General features: G+C 66.9%; 1 protein-coding gene across 3 annotated transcripts in view; it reads left to right on the top strand.

Moving 5' to 3' along the window:
* The window catches only part of Ncor2 (nuclear receptor corepressor 2), a 103,928-nt gene that overhangs the window by 63,276 nt on the left and 21,257 nt on the right, over window positions 1–19,395 (top strand). For 2 of the 3 annotated variants that reach the window (XM_070024876.1, XM_070024878.1), the window contains 7 exons: window positions 3,197–3,345; window positions 4,345–4,517; window positions 6,087–6,149; window positions 11,749–11,891; window positions 16,001–16,148; window positions 16,519–16,569; window positions 18,657–19,302. In XM_070024876.1, coding sequence (XP_069880977.1) covers window positions 3,197–3,345; window positions 4,345–4,517; window positions 6,087–6,149; window positions 11,749–11,891; window positions 16,001–16,148; window positions 16,519–16,569; window positions 18,657–19,302 — 1,373 coding nt within the window. The remainder of the gene's footprint in view (window positions 1–3,196; window positions 3,346–4,344; window positions 4,518–6,086; window positions 6,150–11,748; window positions 11,892–16,000; window positions 16,149–16,518; window positions 16,570–18,656; window positions 19,303–19,395) is intronic. The other variant, XM_070024877.1, reaches the window with a different exon arrangement.

Here is a 19,395-nt window from a genome sequence, read left to right as displayed (position 1 = left end):
TGCCTCCTGCAGGTGGCCTGTGGTCCACGACACCCGTCCCAGCGGGAGACAAGCACTGGTGGGTGTTTGCGGCCCACGTGGAGGGCCTGGTGCCGGCCACTGCCATTGTCACCAGGCCTGGCCGGAAGGCCTTGTGCTTCTGGCCCCACTGTGAGACACAGCCTAGCTGATGGCGAGGTGTGGGGTCACAGTGCGCGTGGGTGCTCCGTGTTGGCTTTGATTGGGGTCAGGGTTCAGATGTCCTCTCACCCTCACTGCTAGAAAGCTGCTATGTTCTGTGTGTGATCCTTAGATTGGCCACAGCCCCCAGGACGCCACCTGACAATGCCCCCCTCCCCCTTGTGCCCCCTGTAGCTTCCAGGCTAGTGTGTGGGGTCGTGATTACTTGATGCCGTGTATTGGTGTGCTGGGTGTCTTTGGGCAACTCACTCGCCCTCTCTGTGTCCCTGTGTTCTCGTTGTGGGAGCCATGGCCATGCCTGTTGTCCTCAGCAGCGTTTGTGTTTCAAAAAAGCAAATCCCTGGGGATGTGTACTGATGGCCCGAGATTTCCCCAGAGCTGTGCTGGGATTTGTGGGTACATTCCCGATGGAGCACTGGGCTGCAGCCGGCCTGGCTCAAGGCCTGCGTGGACACCAAAGCCTCCTGCAGACCCTTCGGGGTCCCCACGGTGGGGATCCTGGGTTATGTGCTCGGTGGGATGGGCACCCCAGAACCTCCCACTCAGTGAGGGTCAGGAGCCGGAGGGAGCCTCCCAGGCCCTGAGGGAAGTCCGCCCCTCCCCAGAGCCTCAGGTGCTCCTGCAGACCGCCCCCCTGCCCCCGCCCGACTGTCCCCGCCCCCCCCGCAGACTGCTCCCCCCACAGACCGCCCCCCTGCAGATTGCTCCCCCCATTAACACCCCCCTCCACAGACTGCTCCCCCTAGACTGTCCCCCCCCCGCATATCCCCCCCACAGGCCGCCCCCGATTGTCCCCACCCCCGCATATCTCCCCCCGCAGACCGCCCCCTGACTGTCCCTGCCCCCGCAGACCGCCCCCCTGACTGTCCCTGCCCCCGCAGACCGCCCCCTGACTGTCCCCACCCCCCGTAGACCACTTCCCCACTGTTGCGCCCCCCCTGCATATCCCCCCCACAGGCTGCCAGCCACCCCCGCATATCTCCCCCCGCAGACCGCCCCCTGACTGTCCCCGCCCCCCGTAGACCACTTCCCCACTGTTGCGCCCCCCCTGCATATCCCCCCACAGGCTGCCAGCCACCCCCTCTCCCCCACAGTCTGGCTCCATCCCCAGGTCACCTCACCCCCCAGGTCACCCGCCACTTGGCCCCCACCTGCTTTTGTAAGTTTTTCTTTTATTTTTCCTTAATTGTTTTGTGTAGATCCTGGGGCTTGAACTCAGGGCCTGGACACTGCCCTTGAGCCTCTCTGAGCTCAAGGCTAGCGCTCTGCCACTTGAGCCACAGCACCACTTCCAGCCTTTTCTGCTTATGTGGTATGAAGGGCTTCATGCATGCTAGGCAAGCACTCTACCACCAAGCCACATTCCCGGCCCTGTGCTGTTTAATTGGAGGTAAACCTCATGGATTTTTCTTACAAGGCCGGCTTCTAACTGTGATTCTCCGATCTCAGCCTCCTGAGTAGCTAGGATGACAGGAGTGAGCCCTCAGTGCCCAACTTCTTCTTCTTTTTTTTTTTTTTGTAGGAGTTTTGTTGTTAGTTTTTGTTTTTGCTTTTGTCCGAGACCTGTACTTAGACTCAGTATCTGGTGGCTTTTGCTCTTTGGATGCGCTCTACATCCTGAGCCATGCCTCCAGCTGTTGTCAATAAAGTTTTATTGGCACATGGCCATGCCCAGTCTTCACTTAAAGGCTGCTTTCACACTCCGGCACAGACCAGGCCGGCATGGGGCCCCGGGGCAGCCCGGACGGAGGGACTTGGATCTGTCGGGAAGGTTTGCCAGCGCCAGCTGCGGGCCTACTGGAATGTGCAGCCCCGGGCTGTGCAAAGGTCCCGGCCAGGACACAGCTGCAGGAGTGGGGCGCCCATCCCTGCCCCCCCACTGGGGGAGGGAGGGCCTCTGCGTGGCTTCAGGCTGGGGGTGGGGCGGCACTGAGGGCCGGAGCACTGCCCCCCCGTGGAGGGACCGCAGTCCCTAGGATCTGGTGGTTGTTGGTTTGCCAGAGCTGTGGGTTCAAAAGCCCACAGTTGCTGCACAGGTCAGGCCCACATTCTGTGTCCCAGTGCTGTCTGGGGCCCTGGGCCCAGCCTTGTCTGGGCTGCGTGGGGAGGGGCTGCTCTCCTCAGTGCCAGCCGCGCCCCCAGCACTCCTTTTTTTTTTTTGGCCAGTCCTGGGGCTTGAACTTAGGGCCTGGGCACCGTCCCTGAGCTTCTTTGGCTCAAGGTGAGCACTCTACCACTTGAGCCACAGCGCCACTTCTGGCTTTTTCTGTGTATGTGGTGCTGAGGAATTGAACCCAGGGCCTCACGCATGCAAGGCAAGCGCTCCACCACTGAGCCACCTTCCCAGCCCCCCCTCCCCCCCAGCACTCCTGAGGTGTCTGTCCTGGTCTGAGCCTCATGTGCTGGCCCCTGGGGTGTCAGAGAAACCCTGCCCTCGTGGGTTGGCAGGGAGGGCAGGGAGGGCCCCGGGCACCAGGAAAGCTAGCTGTGCGTGCGTGCATGCGCGGCCTCCTGCCCTGGGCTGCCAGGCTGCCTCTGGATCTGCCCCGCGGGACGGGCAGCAGGATGGGGACCCAGCCCGGGGCAGGACCCAGAGGGGCCGCTGACCTGGCTGTGGTCTTCCCTCAGGCCTGGGGAACTGGGCTCCCCACTTCCTCCTTTACGGCCTGGTGGCCAGGCCCCCTGCCCTGCCTGACCCCCATGACCCCCAGCACTTAGCTCTTGCGTGAACCGCCGTGGGTCCCACTCGGTGAGGTTCTCTGGCTACAGCGGCCAGCCCCGCCAGACGCCCTAGCACCCCAGATCCCCCATTATCAACGTGAGGAAGTCGGCACACGGCCACCCCGAGGAGGCAAGATTTGAACCCAGGGAACTGGCTCTGGCCTCCCCAGGCCATGCAGCCTCCAGGCATCCAGCTGCCCGGTCTTCCGGCCAGTAGCAGCTCCCTACTCCCTCCGGGGGCAGTGCCCGGTGTGACTTCATGTGCCCACCTGCTCACCCGCTTCCCCGCCCCCAGCAGCAGCAGCAGCAGCAGCAGCAGCAGCAGCAACAGCAGCAGCAGATGGCCAGGACGGGCCAGGAGGAGGAGAAAGAGAAGGAGAAGGAGGCCGAGAAGGAGGAGGAGAAGCCTGAGGTGGACGGCCATGACAAGGAAGAGCTAAGCAAGTAAGTAAGACACTGCCCGCGTCAGGCATCACGCACGCCCCTCCCCTGCCACGGGGAGAGCACTTAGTAAGGCTGCTGCCCAGTGGTCACCTGGCCTGCTAGGCAGCCCTCCTGTGCCTTCGTGGGCCCCTCCTCTTGGAAGCCCCCCCCCCCCCCCCAGCCCTCCCGAGACTGGGAGAGCGATAGCTCCTCTGAGCCGGGCTCTGGAGCTGATAAATCAGGCAGCAGCTTTGGAACTCCGCCCGCCGCCCCCTCGAGAGGTCGCAGGCGCGGGAGACGCCAGCTGCGCGCCCACCTGCAGAATTGTGTGTGTCAGCGTCAGCGCAGCCCCTGCAGATCAAGGCCTGGCCCTGGGCCCCGCCTGCCAGAGGCTGGAGGGGGGAGAAGGGGAGAGCACAGGCGGCCAGCTGAGGGGGAGAAGGGGGGAGCTCAGGCGGCCAGCTGAGGGGGAGAAGGGGGGAGCGCCAGGTACCTGTGATGGGCCCAGGAGTGCAGCTGCCTCTGTCTCCTGGCTCCAGCCAGGGCCTTTCAGGAAGATGAATGGGCAGCAGAGGCCATAAATCTCCTGAACTGCCCACCTGCCCGCCCGAGAAGCCTCCGCTCCGCTCTGCGCCCAGCCTGGGCCCACGCCTGGGCCGGCTGCTTGGGTGGGCAGGTGCGGACCCCGAGCAACTCCCCAGCCCCGTAGCCCAGAGACCTTGGCCTCTGCGGGCAGCCGTGCCCGCGGCCCAGGACGCAAAGCTCCAGGCGCATAGCTGAGGTGTTGCACAGACGCAGCCAGGGCCGCAGGCCCGCGGTGCGGAGCTCTAGGCAGGAGAGCACTTCCAGCATAGAGGATGAAATTGGCCACACAGCACATGGCTGTTCCCTTCCAGGGGCCTAGAAGCGTCAGTGGCCCCCCCTCCCTCCAGACACGAGATGGCATTGGGCTCCCGCAGAGCCCTCCTCCTGCAGCAGCGCGCACCCCCCTGACCCCCTCCCCATGTCCCTCACCCTCAGGGAGAAGACTGATGACACCTCCGGGGAGGACAATGACGAGAAGGAGGCTGTGGCCGCCAAGGGCCGCAAGACCGCTAACAGCCAGGGCCGGCGCAAGGGCCGCATCACCCGCTCGATGGCCAGCGAGGCCAGCCACGAGGAGGCCGCCACCCCCCAGCAGAGCGCCGAGCTGGGTGAGGCCCCAGAGCGGGAGCCGCGGGCGCAGGCCCCTGGGCACCGCAGAAACGCGCCGAGATCCCAGTGAACTGCGGCAGCGGCAGCCTGGTTGTAGCAGTCGGAGTTCAGAACCCCGGGTCGGCGGTGGGGCTTGCCGTTCCTTCCCTGTCTGTGCCTCAGTATCCCTACCAGCACAGGGAGGGGAATCACTTGGGGAAGAGCATGAGGGACCAGTGCCGCAGCTGGAGCTCCGGCAGCCACACTGAGCCACAACCTGTTCTATCTTTTTTTTTTTGGTCCAGTCGTGGGCCTGAACTCTGGGCCTGGGTGCTGTCCCTCAGCTCTTCGGCTCAAGTCTAGCACTCTACCACTTGAGCCACAGCGCCACTTCCGGCTTTTTTCTTTTTGCTTATGTGGTGCTGAGGAATCGAACCCAGGGCCTCAGGCATGCAAGGCAAGCGCTCTACCACTGAGCCACCTTCCCAGCCCTGTTCTATCTTTCTTAATTTTATTACTTTTATTATTATTTTCTTACTATTCTTGGAACTTGAACTCAGGGCCCAAGCACTGTCCCTGAGCTTTTTTGCTCAAGGCTAGTGCTTTGCACTTGAGCCACAGCTCTACTTCTGTTTTTTTCTTTTTTGTAATTAATTGGAAACGAGTCTCCTGGACTTTCCTGCCCGGGCTGGCTTTAAACGGCGATCCTCAGATCTCAGCCTCCTGAGTAGCTGGGATGACAGGCGTGAGCCACTGACACCTGGCGCTGTTTTGTTTGGACCAGGTAGCGGTTGCCCCTCCTTAGGCGGCTGTGGCCCCCACCCGGCGGCCTCTAGACTTCTGCCCTCACCCTCACAGGCCTGGCTTTCTCCTGCCAGGAGCTGGCCATCCTTCCCTCCAATGGAACAGTAGGGGGACTGGAGCAGCAGTCTCCCAGTGTGGCCACCGGGGGCAGCAGTGTGGCGCAGTCGCCTCTGCAGGGAGAGCAGTGTAGATCCACTTTATGGACAGGCTGCTGGAGGCCCAGAGAACAAACACAGTCTGCTTTGAGTCCCAGGTGTAGTCGGGATTTGAACTCAGTCCCAAGCCCTGTGCAGGTCCTCCGGGCTGCCCTGGGGCGGTGGAAGGACCCTTCCGTGTCAGGCCCCAGCCTGGACTGGACGATGGGCTGTGAAGTAGACACAGCTTCCTTGTGGGGAAGGAGGGGCACTGGGAAATCTGGCAGGGGCTGGGAGGCTGCCCGGTGGTGGGCCGTCTTCCCCGGCCGGGGGACAGGCCCTGGGGCTGGTCTAGTACACGTCCCCTCCCGGGAAGCTGGGGACCTCCGCCCGGGCCGGCCCCTCCTCAGTTTGAATGAGTAGGAGTGGAATGTAGACCCATGCAGCCTTGACCCCTGCGAAGCCCACCGTGGGCATGTGGTCAGCCGTGGCTGCCCTGCCCACCTGCCGGGGCGGGCCCAGCGGTGTGCCTTGGTTTCCCTAGCTGTAAGTGGGGAGGGGGCCGGTAAGGGGGCCAGAAGACCCGCACCGCTGTGTGGAGGGGCATTGGTCCCAGGTACAGCCTGGCCAACGGCCTGCCTTCCCTCCCAGCCTGCATCGAGATGAACGAGAGCTCTCGATGGACGGAGGAGGAGATGGAGACAGCCAAGAAAGGTAAGGTGTGCGGTCCCCGCGTGCCCTGGTGTGGGGGTGGCGACAGAGGGGTTTGCGGGCTCTTCCCCCAGCTGGGGGCCGGGGGGGCCGGGGGGGTGGAGGTCGTACCTCCTTGGAGCTTCGGTTCCACTCTCATAAGGCCAGGCTGTGGCCCCAGACCCCGGGCTGCCCGGGCTGGGCCAGGGCAGGTGTGTGGCCGCGCGAGGGTGGCAGATCTGGATGTGTTGCGGGGGGCCAGAGCGAGGCCTCCCTGGCTTTGGGGCTCTTGTGCAGAGCCGGTGGGCATGGAGCATGCGCGCACGCGGGTTCTGGTCTTGCGGGTCCGGGCCCACAGGCCCAGCGAGTGGCCGGCAGGTGCTGGTGTGAACAGAGCCATTCTCGGCTTCCAGGTGATCTTGTGGGCACCAGTGTGGCGGGGTGGGGTGGCAGTTGGTGTGGGCCTGGTGTGCACCCCGCGTGGTTCCTGGGAGCCTCAGGCTGTTCTCCGGAGCCCGCACAGCTGGGACTTCGAGGCTCAGTGTGGCGACCCCTCTCTGGGCCTCGTGGTGTCTGTGAAAGCGGATGGCGTCCAGGCGGCGTGAGGGACGCAAGGATGCCAGGCTGGGCAGCTCTCCTCGGGCCTGGGAGCTGTGGGGTCCCGTGGCAGGGTGGGCAGCCCGCTGCAGGCCCATGATCCCCGGCCTCACTCCCTGGTGGGTGGGGCACACGCCTCTGCCCTTTGTCTCTCCCTTGGCTCGGGTGCAAAGCGCCAGCTTGTCACCGGTGGAGGCGCATGTGGTGTGAAACCCCAGTTCCGGCTGCATTCGTTGGGGTTACCGTGGGCCTGGCGGGAGTGCTGCTCACGGGAATAGCCCCAGACCCCTGCACGACCCCTGCCCTCCGCCTGGCTGCCTTCAAGGGGCAAGGAGGGGCTGGGTGCAGTGTGGGCACTATCACCCCCAACCCCCACATCCTCTCGGCCGTTTGTGCCCTCAGAGGCCGGTGTGAACGGGGCGCTGTGGAAACAGACCCGGTTTTCTCTAATCTTGCTTCTTAAGCATGCATGACGTGCCGTGTTCGCCATGGAAAAGTGAATAATCCAGCAGCCTTAAATACATCCATAGTGTTGCGCAACTCTCTGAGCTTCTAGTTCCAGAACCTTCTAGCACTCCAAACGGAACTCCTAAGCCATTAGTGGGCACTCCCCAGCCCCCTGGGCCCGCCAGGCCCTGGCAGGCTCTAATGGGCTCTGTCTCAGCGGATGGCGGGCAGGGCTGCTCACGCCCCCCCCCGCCCTGTGCTGACCCCTTGGGCTGGGCAAGTCATGGGGGGGGGCCTGGCTGTGGTGCAGAGCCCGTGCCTGTCCCTGTCTGTTTAAATGGGGTTCCAGCCACACACAAGGGCCTGGGGCCTGGTGTCCCCGCAGGCCGTCCGCTGCCCTCTCCCCGTCCGGGCTGGGCGGAAGGGCGGGCCGCTCCCGGCTGCGCTGTCTCAAGCCTGGCTGCTTCCTGCCCACGCAGTTGGCCGCGAGTGACAGCCAGAGAGCCGGCCCCGGCTCCTCGGTGACATTTCTAATAATGCCAGGAGCGCCGTGCGTTCGTCTGCCGTGAATTACAGCAATCTGGACAATTATGGCGCGGGGTGGCTGCTGACAGCCGTGCGCCTGGCGGGGGCGGGAGGCAGGTGCGCAGACCCGCTCCCTCTCCACAGCCAGGGGGAAGTGAGAGGCTAGGAATGTTCTAGAGCCCACTCTCTGGCACTCAGAAACCCAGGTGAGAAGACCCAGGCGGCTGTGCCCGTGTCAGGCGTGCTCCTCCGGCCTCCGGAGCCCTGGCGCGCTCTCCCTGGCACCAGGCCGCAGCCGGAGAGAGCATCGGCCAGGACGCCTCCTGGCTCCGTGCCTTCAGGCAGCTCATCCGCCCTCTCTGGGCCTTGGTTTCTGCGTCTGTGTAGTGGGAATTTGTCCTGGCTGACACAGGCCGTAGGAGACTACTAAGATTGCCTCCCGGAGACCAGAATTTCAAAGTCAGAGCGTGGGCCTCTGCAGAGGCTTCAGGAGCGGGTGCTGCTGCCCAGCCTGGCGTGGCAGCCCGTGCCCTGGGGCCCTTGTTGCTGGCAGCCTGGGTCCTCACATGGCCACCCTGTCCTCACCAGACCCTTCTGGCTCCTTGGTCCCAGGGCCCGTTGTCCCCGGGAGCTCACACTGGCTGCAGACTGAGCGTCCCCAGGAACTGGACAGCCCCAGGTGCTGTCCCGCCAAGTGCCCTGCAGGGAGAGGGGGAGGAAGGCCGGGAGGGACCTCAAGTTCCCAGTCCCTGCCCGGCTGGAGGGGCTGGTCTCCTGGCTGCCCCTCCCCTAGCAAAGCCCAGTGCCCCCGTCCGTCCAGACCAGGACCACGGCCGCCACGCTGAGCTCCAGACTTGTCTGGCTTGCAGGGCAGAGCGGTGGGTTCAGTTCCTGGAGAGCGGTCTGTGTCCCTCAGAAGGGCGAAGGCCCCCAGGTGCCTGCTGCCCCCGCCGAGCCAGGCCAGCCTGACTGCTCAGGAGCCGCCTGGACGTGGTGTGGGGGCGGTGGGTGGGTGGGCGGGCGGGCGGGCGTGGGGGGGGTGCGGGGGAAGGGCGAGGGGGAGGGCGGGGGCGGGCGCAGGAGGCAGCGCACAGCCCCGCCCTCCATCAGCAGGATGGCTGCCAGCTTGGTGAGCGCCCCTGGGGGCGGAGTGCTCTGCTGAGGTTGGAGAGGCACGGTGGGCCTGGGCGGGCAGAGGGGAGGCCTGACGGCCTGCGGGACAGGCGTGCAGCAGGTGCCTGGCACGGCTGCCACCCTGAGACCCCTGGGGCTTCAGAAACCCATTTCTCCCCTGGAGGTGCTCGGGGTTCAAGGTTTGGTGTGCAGATAGCTTTCTCTGTGAAGAGGTGGGGCTGAGGGCTGCCCCTTGGCAGAGGCGGCATCCGGCCGGCTGCCTTGTCCAGCCTGCCTTGGGTGAGGAGGCCTGGGGCAAACCCTGAGGCCCTGTCTCCCTGCGGAGCCCCAAACCGTGGCAGGGGCTGTGCCTCCCCTGCACACTGGCATGCGCGCACAGAGCAAGTGTGGGAAACGTGTGCCCGGGGGCTGGGCACCGCGGGAGGCCCAGGAAGGCTTCTGTGTGAGGGGGCGGCCTCTTTGGCAGCAGGGAGTGGGCAGGTGCGTAGCCTGCTCTGCCTGCCCAGGCCGGTCTCCTTCCTAGGTCTGCAGTGCCCTCTGTTCCTCACGGACCCGGCTCTGGGGAGGATCTGAGCCCTGGGCAGCTCTGGAGACTTCCTAGGGCAAGACAGAGAGGCCAGGGGTCAGAGGGCTGAGCGGTCAGTGATCCCAGCACCCCAGAAGTCAGCCAGGCCCAGATGTGGCTGGCTCAAAGTACAGCCCTGAGCTGAGTGCAGGTGTGGGGGGGGGGCGGGGGTAGAATGGGGGGTGTCAGAGGCCGAGGTGGCCTGGTTCCCAGCCCCACGTCCATGCTTGCCCTGGTACTCAGGTAGAGGGGCATCCAGGCGGCTCCCCGGCTGCCCTGCAGGGTGTGAGTCTTGTGGTCAAGGCTGGGTAGGGAACCAGGGCCAGCTGGCCTGCCCTCCCAAAGCTGGGCCCTGGGCCCGAGCCACAGCCCGCGGCCTCCCGCCAGCCCCGTCTGGAGGTGACACTCAGCTCTGGCCGAGGCTGCCCGCCAAGCCACAGCCCTGTGGGCCTGAGGCAGACTTGAGGTTCAAGGCTCCTGGCAGCCACCCCTCGTTGATGACCCCCGGGGCACAGTGGTGCCCGGAGGAGCCGTGGGCACCAAGCACCCTGGTGACGCCTGGCACAGGGGCACCCGCACGCGCAGCTGGCGGCCTCCCGCCCCGCGGGGACGGTCACCTCGCCCCGCCCCGCCCCGCCCCCTCCGCCCCGCCCCGCGGCAGCTGGGGTACGCGTCAGAGGTGGCCACCACGGGCAGGCGCAGAGCAGCCTCCCTCCTCCCTCCTCCCCCTCCCTGGGTGGACGGGATGTGGGCTGAGCTGCGCCGCCTGCAAGCCAGCAGACGCCAGCCAGGAGCCGGCACCTCCTCCCCGTGCCCCGCCGCCTCGCAGCCCCGCCGGATGTTTCCAGAAAACTTGTCGGAGGGGGAGCCACCCATGAGAGGATGTGAGTGACCCCCAGGGGCCGGGCTGTGGGTGTGGGCGGGTGAGGGACCTGCAGGAGCGGGGCTCCCCAGAAGAGGGGCTGCCTCCAGGGACCAGAGGCCATGTTTCCCTTCTGCCCGGCACCCTAGCCTCGGGGCCTCCCAGATCTAACCCGCAGGAGACCCCCCCCACCCCCACCCCCTGCCTGGCAGACAGGAAACAGGACCATGTGTCCTGGCTTCCTACCTGCCCTGCCCTGCCCCGTGCCCTCCCTCAGGTGCCCTGGGAAGATGGGGACCCCCTCTCTTCCCTCCCTCAGGTGCCCCACAGATACCCAGACACCTCCTCATTTGTTTATTCAGTTTGGAACGGTTGCCCCCCAGCCCCAGCGGCCCCCGTGGGAGCCCCTCCACGGGTCTGGCGAGCTCCCTCCAGCCTGACGTTTGGCCCCGGCTGGGAAATATAAATAAACGCGCGTCCCCATCCGCCCGCTCTGGATGTGGCAGCTGCTGCTGGCGCAGGCGGCGGGAAAGGTCGGGAGGCCGAGCTGCGAGCTGCGCTCCGTCCCCTCCCCCTGCCCTTGAGGAACCCTGGAGCTGGGTGGAGCCACGTGGCTCCTGTGACTCCTGGGGCTCCGGCTGGCGACAGGTGTCCCCTCCCCCCCCCATGGCGAGCGGCAGTCGCTTTGATGTCCTGGGTGGGATTCTGGCTGCAGTGGAAGGGAAGGGTTTGCACACCCTGAGGGCCTCTGCCTCGGGGCTGTCTGCCTGCCGGCTTTGTGAGTAGTGGGCCACACCTCAAATGAATGAGAAAAGGTGGCTCTTCAGTGAGTGAATGAATGAGAAAAGGTGGCTCTTCATGATGAATGGCTGAGAAAAGACAAACGCGGCCTGCCCACAGCTCCCGGCAGATCTTGATTTAGGAAAATGGCCTAAAGCTTAGTTTACAAGAGCTGTTAGTCTAGCCCAGCCTCCCACACCCGGGACCCCACCACCGGCCCTCCTGCAAGTGGCTGCCCCGCCTGGGCCTCCTGGGGGTTCTGTTGATTCTGGGGTTCAGGTTCAAGGTTGAGCCTGGGGTTCACTGCTGAGCCTGGGGGTTCTGTTGATTCTGGGGTTCAAGGCCTCAGGACAATGTGTTGTGTAGCTCTAGCCTGAACAAGGTGGGTGGGGGCTCCTGCCTGCACCCCGAGGTTGGGGAGCCCTGGCAGCGGGCCAGGCCACAGGATCTGTGAGTCTGGTGCAGATCTAAAGGGATGGGGGGGGGGGCTTGGCAGTGTCCCGTGGAACCTGGCGCTCTCCGGGCCTGACGGGCCTGACTCTCCACCCCCTGCCCTCCCGCGCCCCAGGGCACCTCACCTGCGCTTGGCCGGCTCGAGGCAAATCCCTGGGGTCAGGACAGCCAGGCCCCGCGCCCCACGTGGGGAAGGCCGGGCCATGTGGAGCGGAGCGGGACGGACAGGCTAGCGCCCCTCACTGCCCTCTGCCCCTCAGGTCTCCTGGAACATGGCCGGAACTGGTCGGCCATCGCACGCATGGTGGGCTCCAAGACTGTGTCCCAGTGTAAGAACTTCTACTTTAACTACAAGAAGCGGCAGAACCTGGATGGGATCCTGCAGCAGCACCGGCTGAAGATGGTGAGCCACTGCCAGGCCCTGGGCCTGGTCACCCAGCCGGCACAGGAGGAGGGGAGAGGGGATGAGCCCCCCTGCCCCTGGAGGAGGGAAGAGAGGCGGCTGCTGGACTCCCAGCCGAGCCTGTCTTCCTACTTCACAGACAGCGTGGCTGGGAAGGAGGTGGGGGGAAGGAGGCGTGTGGGAGCCCCCCCACTGTCCTCGCAGTTGCAGGGCCCACGCACACGCATCATGACAGCAGGTGTGTCAGGCGCCCTGGGGTGACACCAGGCTGCAGAGGCCAAGGCCCTCGTGCCTCCCTGGGTGGCCGCAGGCTGGGTTTAAAGTCGTGCAGCTTGTTCTGGAAAGGAGATGCAGTGTGCTGAAGCCCGGAGAGGCTGAGCCTGACACCGGCCACATTTGTGGGGGCTCCAGCCTGAGGGAACCTAGGGATGGAGCAGAGCCTTACTGCCTGGAGAGACTGCTGTGTGGAGTGGGGGTGCCTGTGAGGCCCCGGGAGGGGGGCTCGGCCAGCCATGAGAGAGACAGGTCACAAGAGAGGACGGGTCAGCACAGCCCGAGTCCTCCCAGCCTCTTCCTCTAGCTGGTCACTGTAGGTACGAGCCTGCCGCTGCCCGCCTTTCCTCAGGGTGGGGAGGAGGGGCCAGGACGCCAGCCAGCGGTGCGGAGATGGGTCACGGTCCAGGCTGTGGGTTTATTGTCTTATTGTAGGTTTGGTCGTTCTTGGGTCTTGAACTCTGGGCCTAGGTGCTGTCCCTCAGCTCTTCAGCTTCAACATGAGAGCTCTACCACTTGAGCCACAGCGCCACTTCTGGTTTTCTGGTGGTTCACTGGAGATCAGAGCCTCACGGGGCTTTCCTGCCCATGCTGGCTTTGAACCGCAATCCTCAGATCTCAGCCTCCTGAGTAGCTGGGATGACAGGCGTGAGCTGCCAGTGCTCCACTTGGCCCATGGGTTTGATACTGCCTGGGGTTCAGCACCCCACCTGCCCTCTGCCATAGATTCCTCTCTGTGCGGGGTCCCAGGCATGATGAGGGCTCTGCGCTTTACAGGCTTGTCTCCCACCTCCACACCCAGTCCTCAGTTTCCCCACCTGTGGAGTAGGGACCATGGGAGCACCACTCCTTTGGGGCTCTTCTGGGTGTTCTCTACAAAGCACCAGGCATCCTGTTGGCAGCCCCGACCTGAAGAGCCACGTGGTGCGGGAGGCGCCGCTCACTCTAGCTGAGCACGGCTCAGCCTAGCCTACCCTAGCCCAGCAATGTTGCGGGCAGGGGCGGGGCGCCGAGCCCTGCTGCCCTGGTGCGGCGAAGCGGACGGGCCAGGCCTGTTCCTGGGTGCTGCAGGGGGCGGCCAGGGCACCTCCAGCTGGGGAGTGGAGCTCTGGGGGGCGGCCAGGGCTGGAGCGAGGAGGAGCAGCAGTGTCTGCAGAGTGAATCTGATCAGGAGGGCCTCCCGCTCTGGGCACGCGTGGGAGACCCGGGGACCCGGGGACCAGCAGCCAGGCGGCACACAGCCCCGAGGTATGGGACTGGTGCCGAGCCGTGGCGCACTGAGCAAGGCGGGCCCCTGGAGCCGGGCTCCACGGAGGCGAGGCCGGGCGTCCTGGTAGCGTGTGTGCCAGCTGGCCTCCTGCCCTGGCCAGCACCCCCAGCCAGGCCCCAGTGCAGGGAGGAGGGGGGCAGACTACCGGGTGCCGTCCCCTCCCGCTTACCCCAGGCCTGGCCAACGGAGACCTGGGGATGTCAGCAGGAAGCAGGAGGGTGCGGGCGAGTGTGGCGAGTTACGTAATGCTTGGCACCCGTGTCCGCTCGAGGTCGCCCTCCCCCTGCGTGTGACCGAAGGTTACGCTTTTCTCACGAGACAGCCAGCTTCCACCTGGCTGGGGAGTGCTTGACCCTGGCCTGCCTTCCGATCGGGCTGCTTGACTCCCGGCCTGCGTGGTCGTGGGCATGTGTCAGCTTCCCTGAGCTGAAGACCTTGGGGCAGGCAGGCAGGCGCTGGGGAGGGCAAGCTGTGGTGAGAGGGACGTGAAGCCTCGGCCGGGCTCACAGATTACTCGGTGCTGTGGGCGGTGATGAGCCGGTGTGGACAGGGACGTCGGGGGACGCCTGGGAAGGCTCACCGCACCCAGCGGCCGTCTGAGAGAAGGGCAGAGTGCAGAGGCCCTGTGCCAGGCATTCTGGGTAACCTGGAGAGGTGGATGGGGCCGGGGCTGGACCAGGGCGGCCCTGATGGGGGTTAGAACCTTCCTCCATATGCAGGGACCCTGGAGACGAGGCAGGCACGGTGGTGCCGAGCCACCACGCAGGCCAGAGACCCCCTGGGAAGGCCTGGCCCACGAGGCGTGTGGTAGATGTCGGCTATCTGGATTTGCGTTGGAGTTACCGCCGTGGCTGATGAGGGAGAGCAGGCTGGAGTGTCCCCCCCCCCCGGCCCCCCGTTCCCAGACCTTGGCCCCGCGTGGAGAGAGTGGGCTCTGGAGGGGCGCAGACCTTCACAGACACCCCCCCCCCCAAAAGGAGGGTCCATGGGCTGTTCCCAGCTCATGTTCCCTTGTCCACCACTGCCTGGGCGGTGCTGGGCCAGACCGCCTCTAAGGACAGGGAGGAGGGCGATCGGGGGGCCTGGCTGCACACCGCACAGCTTCCAGCCCCTCCGCGCACCCCGGCCCACGCCCTCCCTGGGAGGCGCTCAGGTCTGGGGCCAGACCGTGGAACACCATGGTGGCAGACGAGCCCTGTGGCAGGTCTGCAGACTTGTCGGTGGGCCTAGCATTGCTGATGAAGCTGACTAATGAGGAAGAGGCGGCTGTGCCCAGGACCCCGTTCCCCCTCCTGGCGGTGCCACACCGGCTTCCGGGACAGGTGGGCCGGCAGGCCTTCCCTGTGATAGACGGCCACAGCCCCGGGTGCCCAGCCCCATCGCCCGTGTCCCCGAGTGCAGGCTGGAGCCCGGCTCGCCCACAGCACCCTGGAGGCCCACCTTGGCCCGCAGACGAGCCCCTGCGTCCCCCCCCACACCCTCTGCCTCTGCTGTCTCTCGGATGCCAGTCACGGTCCCGCCCCTCCACACCGGCCTTTCCCATGAACTGCTCACGTCTCCACGGGTCCCGTGGGTCCCAGGGGCACCAAGTGCTCTGGATCACTGACACCGTAGAGCAGCCTCGCCAGGGCCCGTCAGACCCCCGGGCTCTGCATGGCTCCCAGCTCCCACCCTGTCCCCTCGCTCCCTCTGCCCCCCCCCCACCATTCAGCCCTGCTCGCTCATGCTCACATGGGGGGGCCGCTAGGGGGGTTCAGCTGCTTGCTGGCTCAGCATAGACAAGACGGGGAACGGGCAGGTGTGGGAGCTGGGGCGGGCAGGGCCCTGGGTTCCAGTGTATATGGACGGGATTCTTTCTGTTCCGTTAACATTCACATCTTATACTACAGAGCCTTTGTGTATAATACACACTCACGTGTGAACACACGTGTGTGCACATACACAAGCATACAGCTTGGTCCAGCCAGTTCCCGCTCCATTCAGATCTGGGCCCAAATGTCCTTTTTTTTTTTTTTTTGGTCAGTCGTGGGGTTCGAACTTGGCCTGGGCACTGTCCTTCAGCTCTACCACTTGAGTCTCAGGGACTTTCCTGCCCAGGCTGGCTTTGAACCTTGATTCTCAGATTCTCTTGAGTAGCTAGGTGAGAGGCGGGAGCCGCCGGCGCCCGGCTCCAGATGTCACTTCCTGGCTGTCCTGCTGAGCCCCCCCCCCCCCATGCTTTCTTGGCCTCTAGTTGACGCCTCTGCCCCCTGCCAACTCCTCCCACGTCTTCAGGGCACACTGTGCTTGGTGAGGGGGGCTGGCACACAGCACGCCCCTGGCTTCTGCATCTGCCAGTCCTCTGGGCGCCAGGAGTGGGTGAGGTGGCCGGGGTGGCCTGGCCAGCACGCCGTGGTGCAGCGTCCCGCCTGGTGTTTCTGGGACAAGGGGAGAAAGAGGCCCTGGGTAAAAATAGCCCTGGCAGGTCGGGTACCGTGGCCCAAGCCAGGTGGTGCTCGCAGCTGTGGCTGGGCTTCCGGCATGGGAGCCCGGGCTGGCCTGGCCCTGACCCCATCCTGTGCCCCAGGAGAAGGAGAGGAACGCACGCCGGAAGAAGAAGAAGACCCCGGCCACAGCCAACGAGGAGGCGGCCTTCCCGCCCGCCACGGAGGACGAGGAGATGGAGGCCTCGGGCGCCAGTGGGAATGAGGAGGAGATGGCCGAGGAGGCGGAGGGTGAGGCCGGTGGGGGAGGGGGTGTCATGTGGCCCTCCCTGCACCTGGGGACACCTGGGACCCCTAGACAGGCCCCCCGGCGCCAGACGCCAGCCCCTCCCTGTCGGAGCAGAGGCTGACCCCCTGCATGTCACTCCTGCCTCTGCCAGGGCCCTGCTGCTCCTCGGTGTCCACGGCGCCTCCGCTGTCCAGCGTCTGTGCTGCGGTGTCGGAGACGGAGGGACTGGGGGTGGGCTGTGGAGACCCCCACAGGCCAGGGGCAATGCGGGAAGTTTCAGCGGCCCCGCCCCTCCGATGGCCACACCCACCTGCTGCCCGCCCCACTCCTGCTGCCACCCTTCCTTCTCATTCCTCTCTTACTTTCTTCCAGCTTTACCGGCCTCGGGGAACGAGGTGGCCCGGGGGGAGTGCAGTGGCACAGGTGCACAGGGCTGCCTGGTGGGGGGCGGGGCGGGGGGTGCAGTGGCACAGGTGCACAGGGCTGCCTGGTGGGGGGCAGGGCGGGGGGTGCAGTGGCACAGGTACACACGGCTGCCTGGTGGGGGGCAGGGCGGGGGGTGCAGTGGCACAGGTACACACGGCTGCCTGGTGGGGGGCAGGGCGGGGGGTGAGGTGGTGCAGGTGCACAGGGCTGCCTGGTGGGGGGCAGGGCGGGGGGTGAGGTGGTGCAGGTGCACAGGGCTGCCTGGTGGTGGGCAGGGCGGGGGGTGAGGTGGCACAGGTGCACAGGGCTGCCTGGTGGTGGGCAGGGCGGGGGGTGAGGTGGCACAGGTGCACAGGGCTGCCTGGTGGGGGGTGGGCAGGGCGGGGGGTGAGGTGGCACAGGTGCACAGGGCTGCCTGGTGGGGGGTGGGCAGGGCGGGGGGTGAGGTGGCACAGGTGCACAGGGCTGCCTGGTGGGGGGCAGGGCGGGGGGTGCAGTGGCACAGGTGCACAGGGCTGCCTGGTGGGGGGCAGGGCGGGGGGTGCAGTGGCACAGGTGCACAGGGCTGCCTGGTGGTGGGCAGGGCGGGGGGTGAGGTGGCACAGGTGCACAGGGCTGCCTGGTGGGGGGCAGGGCGGGGGGTGCAGTGGCACAGGTGCACAGGGCTGCCTGGTGGGGGGCAGGGCGGGGGGTGAGGTGGTGCAGGTACACAGGGCTGCCTGGTGGGGGGTGGGCAGGGCGGGGGGTGAGGTGGTGCAGGTGCACAGGGCTGCCTGGTGGGGGGTGGGCAGGGCAGGGGGTGCAGTGGCACAGGTGCACAGGGCTGCCTGGTGGGGGGCAGGGCGGGGGGTGAGGTGGCACAGGTGCACAGGGCTGCCTGGTGGGGTGGGCAGGGCGGGGGGTGAGGTGGCACAGGTGCACAGGGCTGCCTGGTGGGGGGCAGGGCGGGGGGTGCAGTGGCACAGGTGCACAGGGCTGCCTGGTGGGGGGAGGGCAGGGCGGGGGGTGCAGTGGCACAGGTGCACAGGGCTGCCTGGTGGGGGGCAGGGCGGGGGGTGAGGTGGCGCAGGTGCACAGGGCTGCCTGGTGGGGGGCAGGGCGGGGGGTGCAGTGGCACAGGCGCACAGGGCTGCCTGGTGGGGGGCAGGGCGGGGGGTGAGGTGGCGCAGGTGCACAGGGCTGCCTGGTGGGGGGCAGGGCGGGGGGTGCAGTGGCACAGGCGCACAGGGCTGCCTGGTGGGGGGCAGGGCGGGGGGTGAGGTGGCGCAGGTGCACAGGGCTGCCTGGTGGGGGGCAGGGCGGGGGGTGCAGTGGCACAGGCGCACAGGGCTGCCTGGTGGGGGGCAGGGCGGGGGGTGAGGTGGCGCAGGTGCACAGGGCTGCCTGGTGGGGGGCAGGGCGGGGGTTGAGGTGGCGCAGGTGCACACGGCTGCCTGGTGGGGGGCGGGGCGGGGGGTGAGGTGGCACAGGTGCACAGGGCTGCCTGGTGGGGGGCAGGGCGGGGGTTGAGGTGGCGCAGGTGCACAGGGCTGCCTGGTGGGGGGCAGGGCGGGGGGTGAGGTGGCGCAGGTGCACAGGGCTGCCTGGTGGGGGGCAGGGCGGGGGTTGAGGTGGCGCAGGTGCACAGGGCTGCCTGGTGGGGGTGGGCAGGGCGGGGGGTGAGGTGGTGCAGGTGCACAGGGCTGCCTGGTGGGGGGCAGGGCGGGGGGTGAGGTGGCGCAGGTGCACAGGGCTGCCTGGTGGGGGTGGGCAGGGCGGGGGGTGAGGTGGTGCAGGTGCACAGGGCTGCCTGGTGGGGGTGGGCAGGGCGGGGGGTGCAGTGGCACAGGTGCACAGGGCTGCCTGGTGGAGGGTGGGCAGGTCGGGGGGTGAGGTGGTGCAGGTGCACAGGGCTGCCTGGTGGAGGGTGGGCACGGGAGGGCCTCTCAGGTCACCTGTCCGCTGTCAGCACCCTGCCGGCTCTGGCCTGGGTGGAAGGAGGTGGCTGCTCGGTGGAGCCCCCGGGCCTCTGGCACTGGGGACGCGGTGGCTGGCTGTGGTGGAGGCACTGAGTGGCTCAAGCTCCGCTCTGCTCTGCTCTGCAGCTGCGGTCAACCACAGCTCGGACACGGAGAGCGTCCCCTCCCCACACACGGAGCTCCCCAAGGATGCGGGGCAGCATGGACCCAAGCCCCAGGGTGCCGACGGGGCCCCGGCCCCAGAGCTTCCGGCCCCAGCACCAGAGGAGGCTACGGCCCCCGCAGGGCCGGCCCCCGCCCCCGAGGCCAGCGGCTCCTCCGCAGCCCCCGCGTCACCGCCCCCCGCCCCGCCCGTGGTTCCCAAGGAGGAGGAGGCCGAGGCCACCGGGGCCTCCGCGGTGGATGAGGCTGAGGACCGGAAGCCTCCTGCGGCCGAGGAGCTTGCACCGGACATGGGGAAGGTGGAGGAACCGGGGGCCGCCGAGGGTCCTGGCAGGAGCATCAAGAGCGAGTGCAAGGAGGAGGCCCAGGCCGAGGAGGCCCAGGCCGAGGAGGCCGAGGCAGCGGAGGCCCAGGGCTCTGGCCCGGACCGGGGTGCAGGTGCCGAGGCCCCTGAGCCCCGCCCCGAGGGGCCAGTGAAGGTGGAGAAGAAGGAGGCTGCGGGCAGCAAGGCCGCCTTGGCCAAGGGCCTGGGCGCCCCCCAGGACAGCGACTCCAGCGCCACCTGCAGCGCAGACGAGGCGGATGAGCCCGAGGGAGGCGACAAGAGCAGGTAGGTGGCAGCACGGCTGGTCCACGCCCGTCCTTTCCCCCTGCAAACACAGGGCGCTCGCTGGGAGGAGGGAGGGCTCCGACCCGAGGCGCC

Source organism: Dipodomys merriami, unplaced genomic scaffold (genome assembly GCF_024711535.1).
Source record: "Dipodomys merriami isolate MVZ:Mamm:240054 unplaced genomic scaffold, mDipMer1.0.p SCAF_163, whole genome shotgun sequence".
Taxonomy (NCBI): domain Eukaryota; kingdom Metazoa; phylum Chordata; class Mammalia; order Rodentia; family Heteromyidae; genus Dipodomys; species Dipodomys merriami.
Note: the sequence above shows the minus strand (reverse complement) of the source record. Positions and strands in the feature narration are given on the sequence as shown.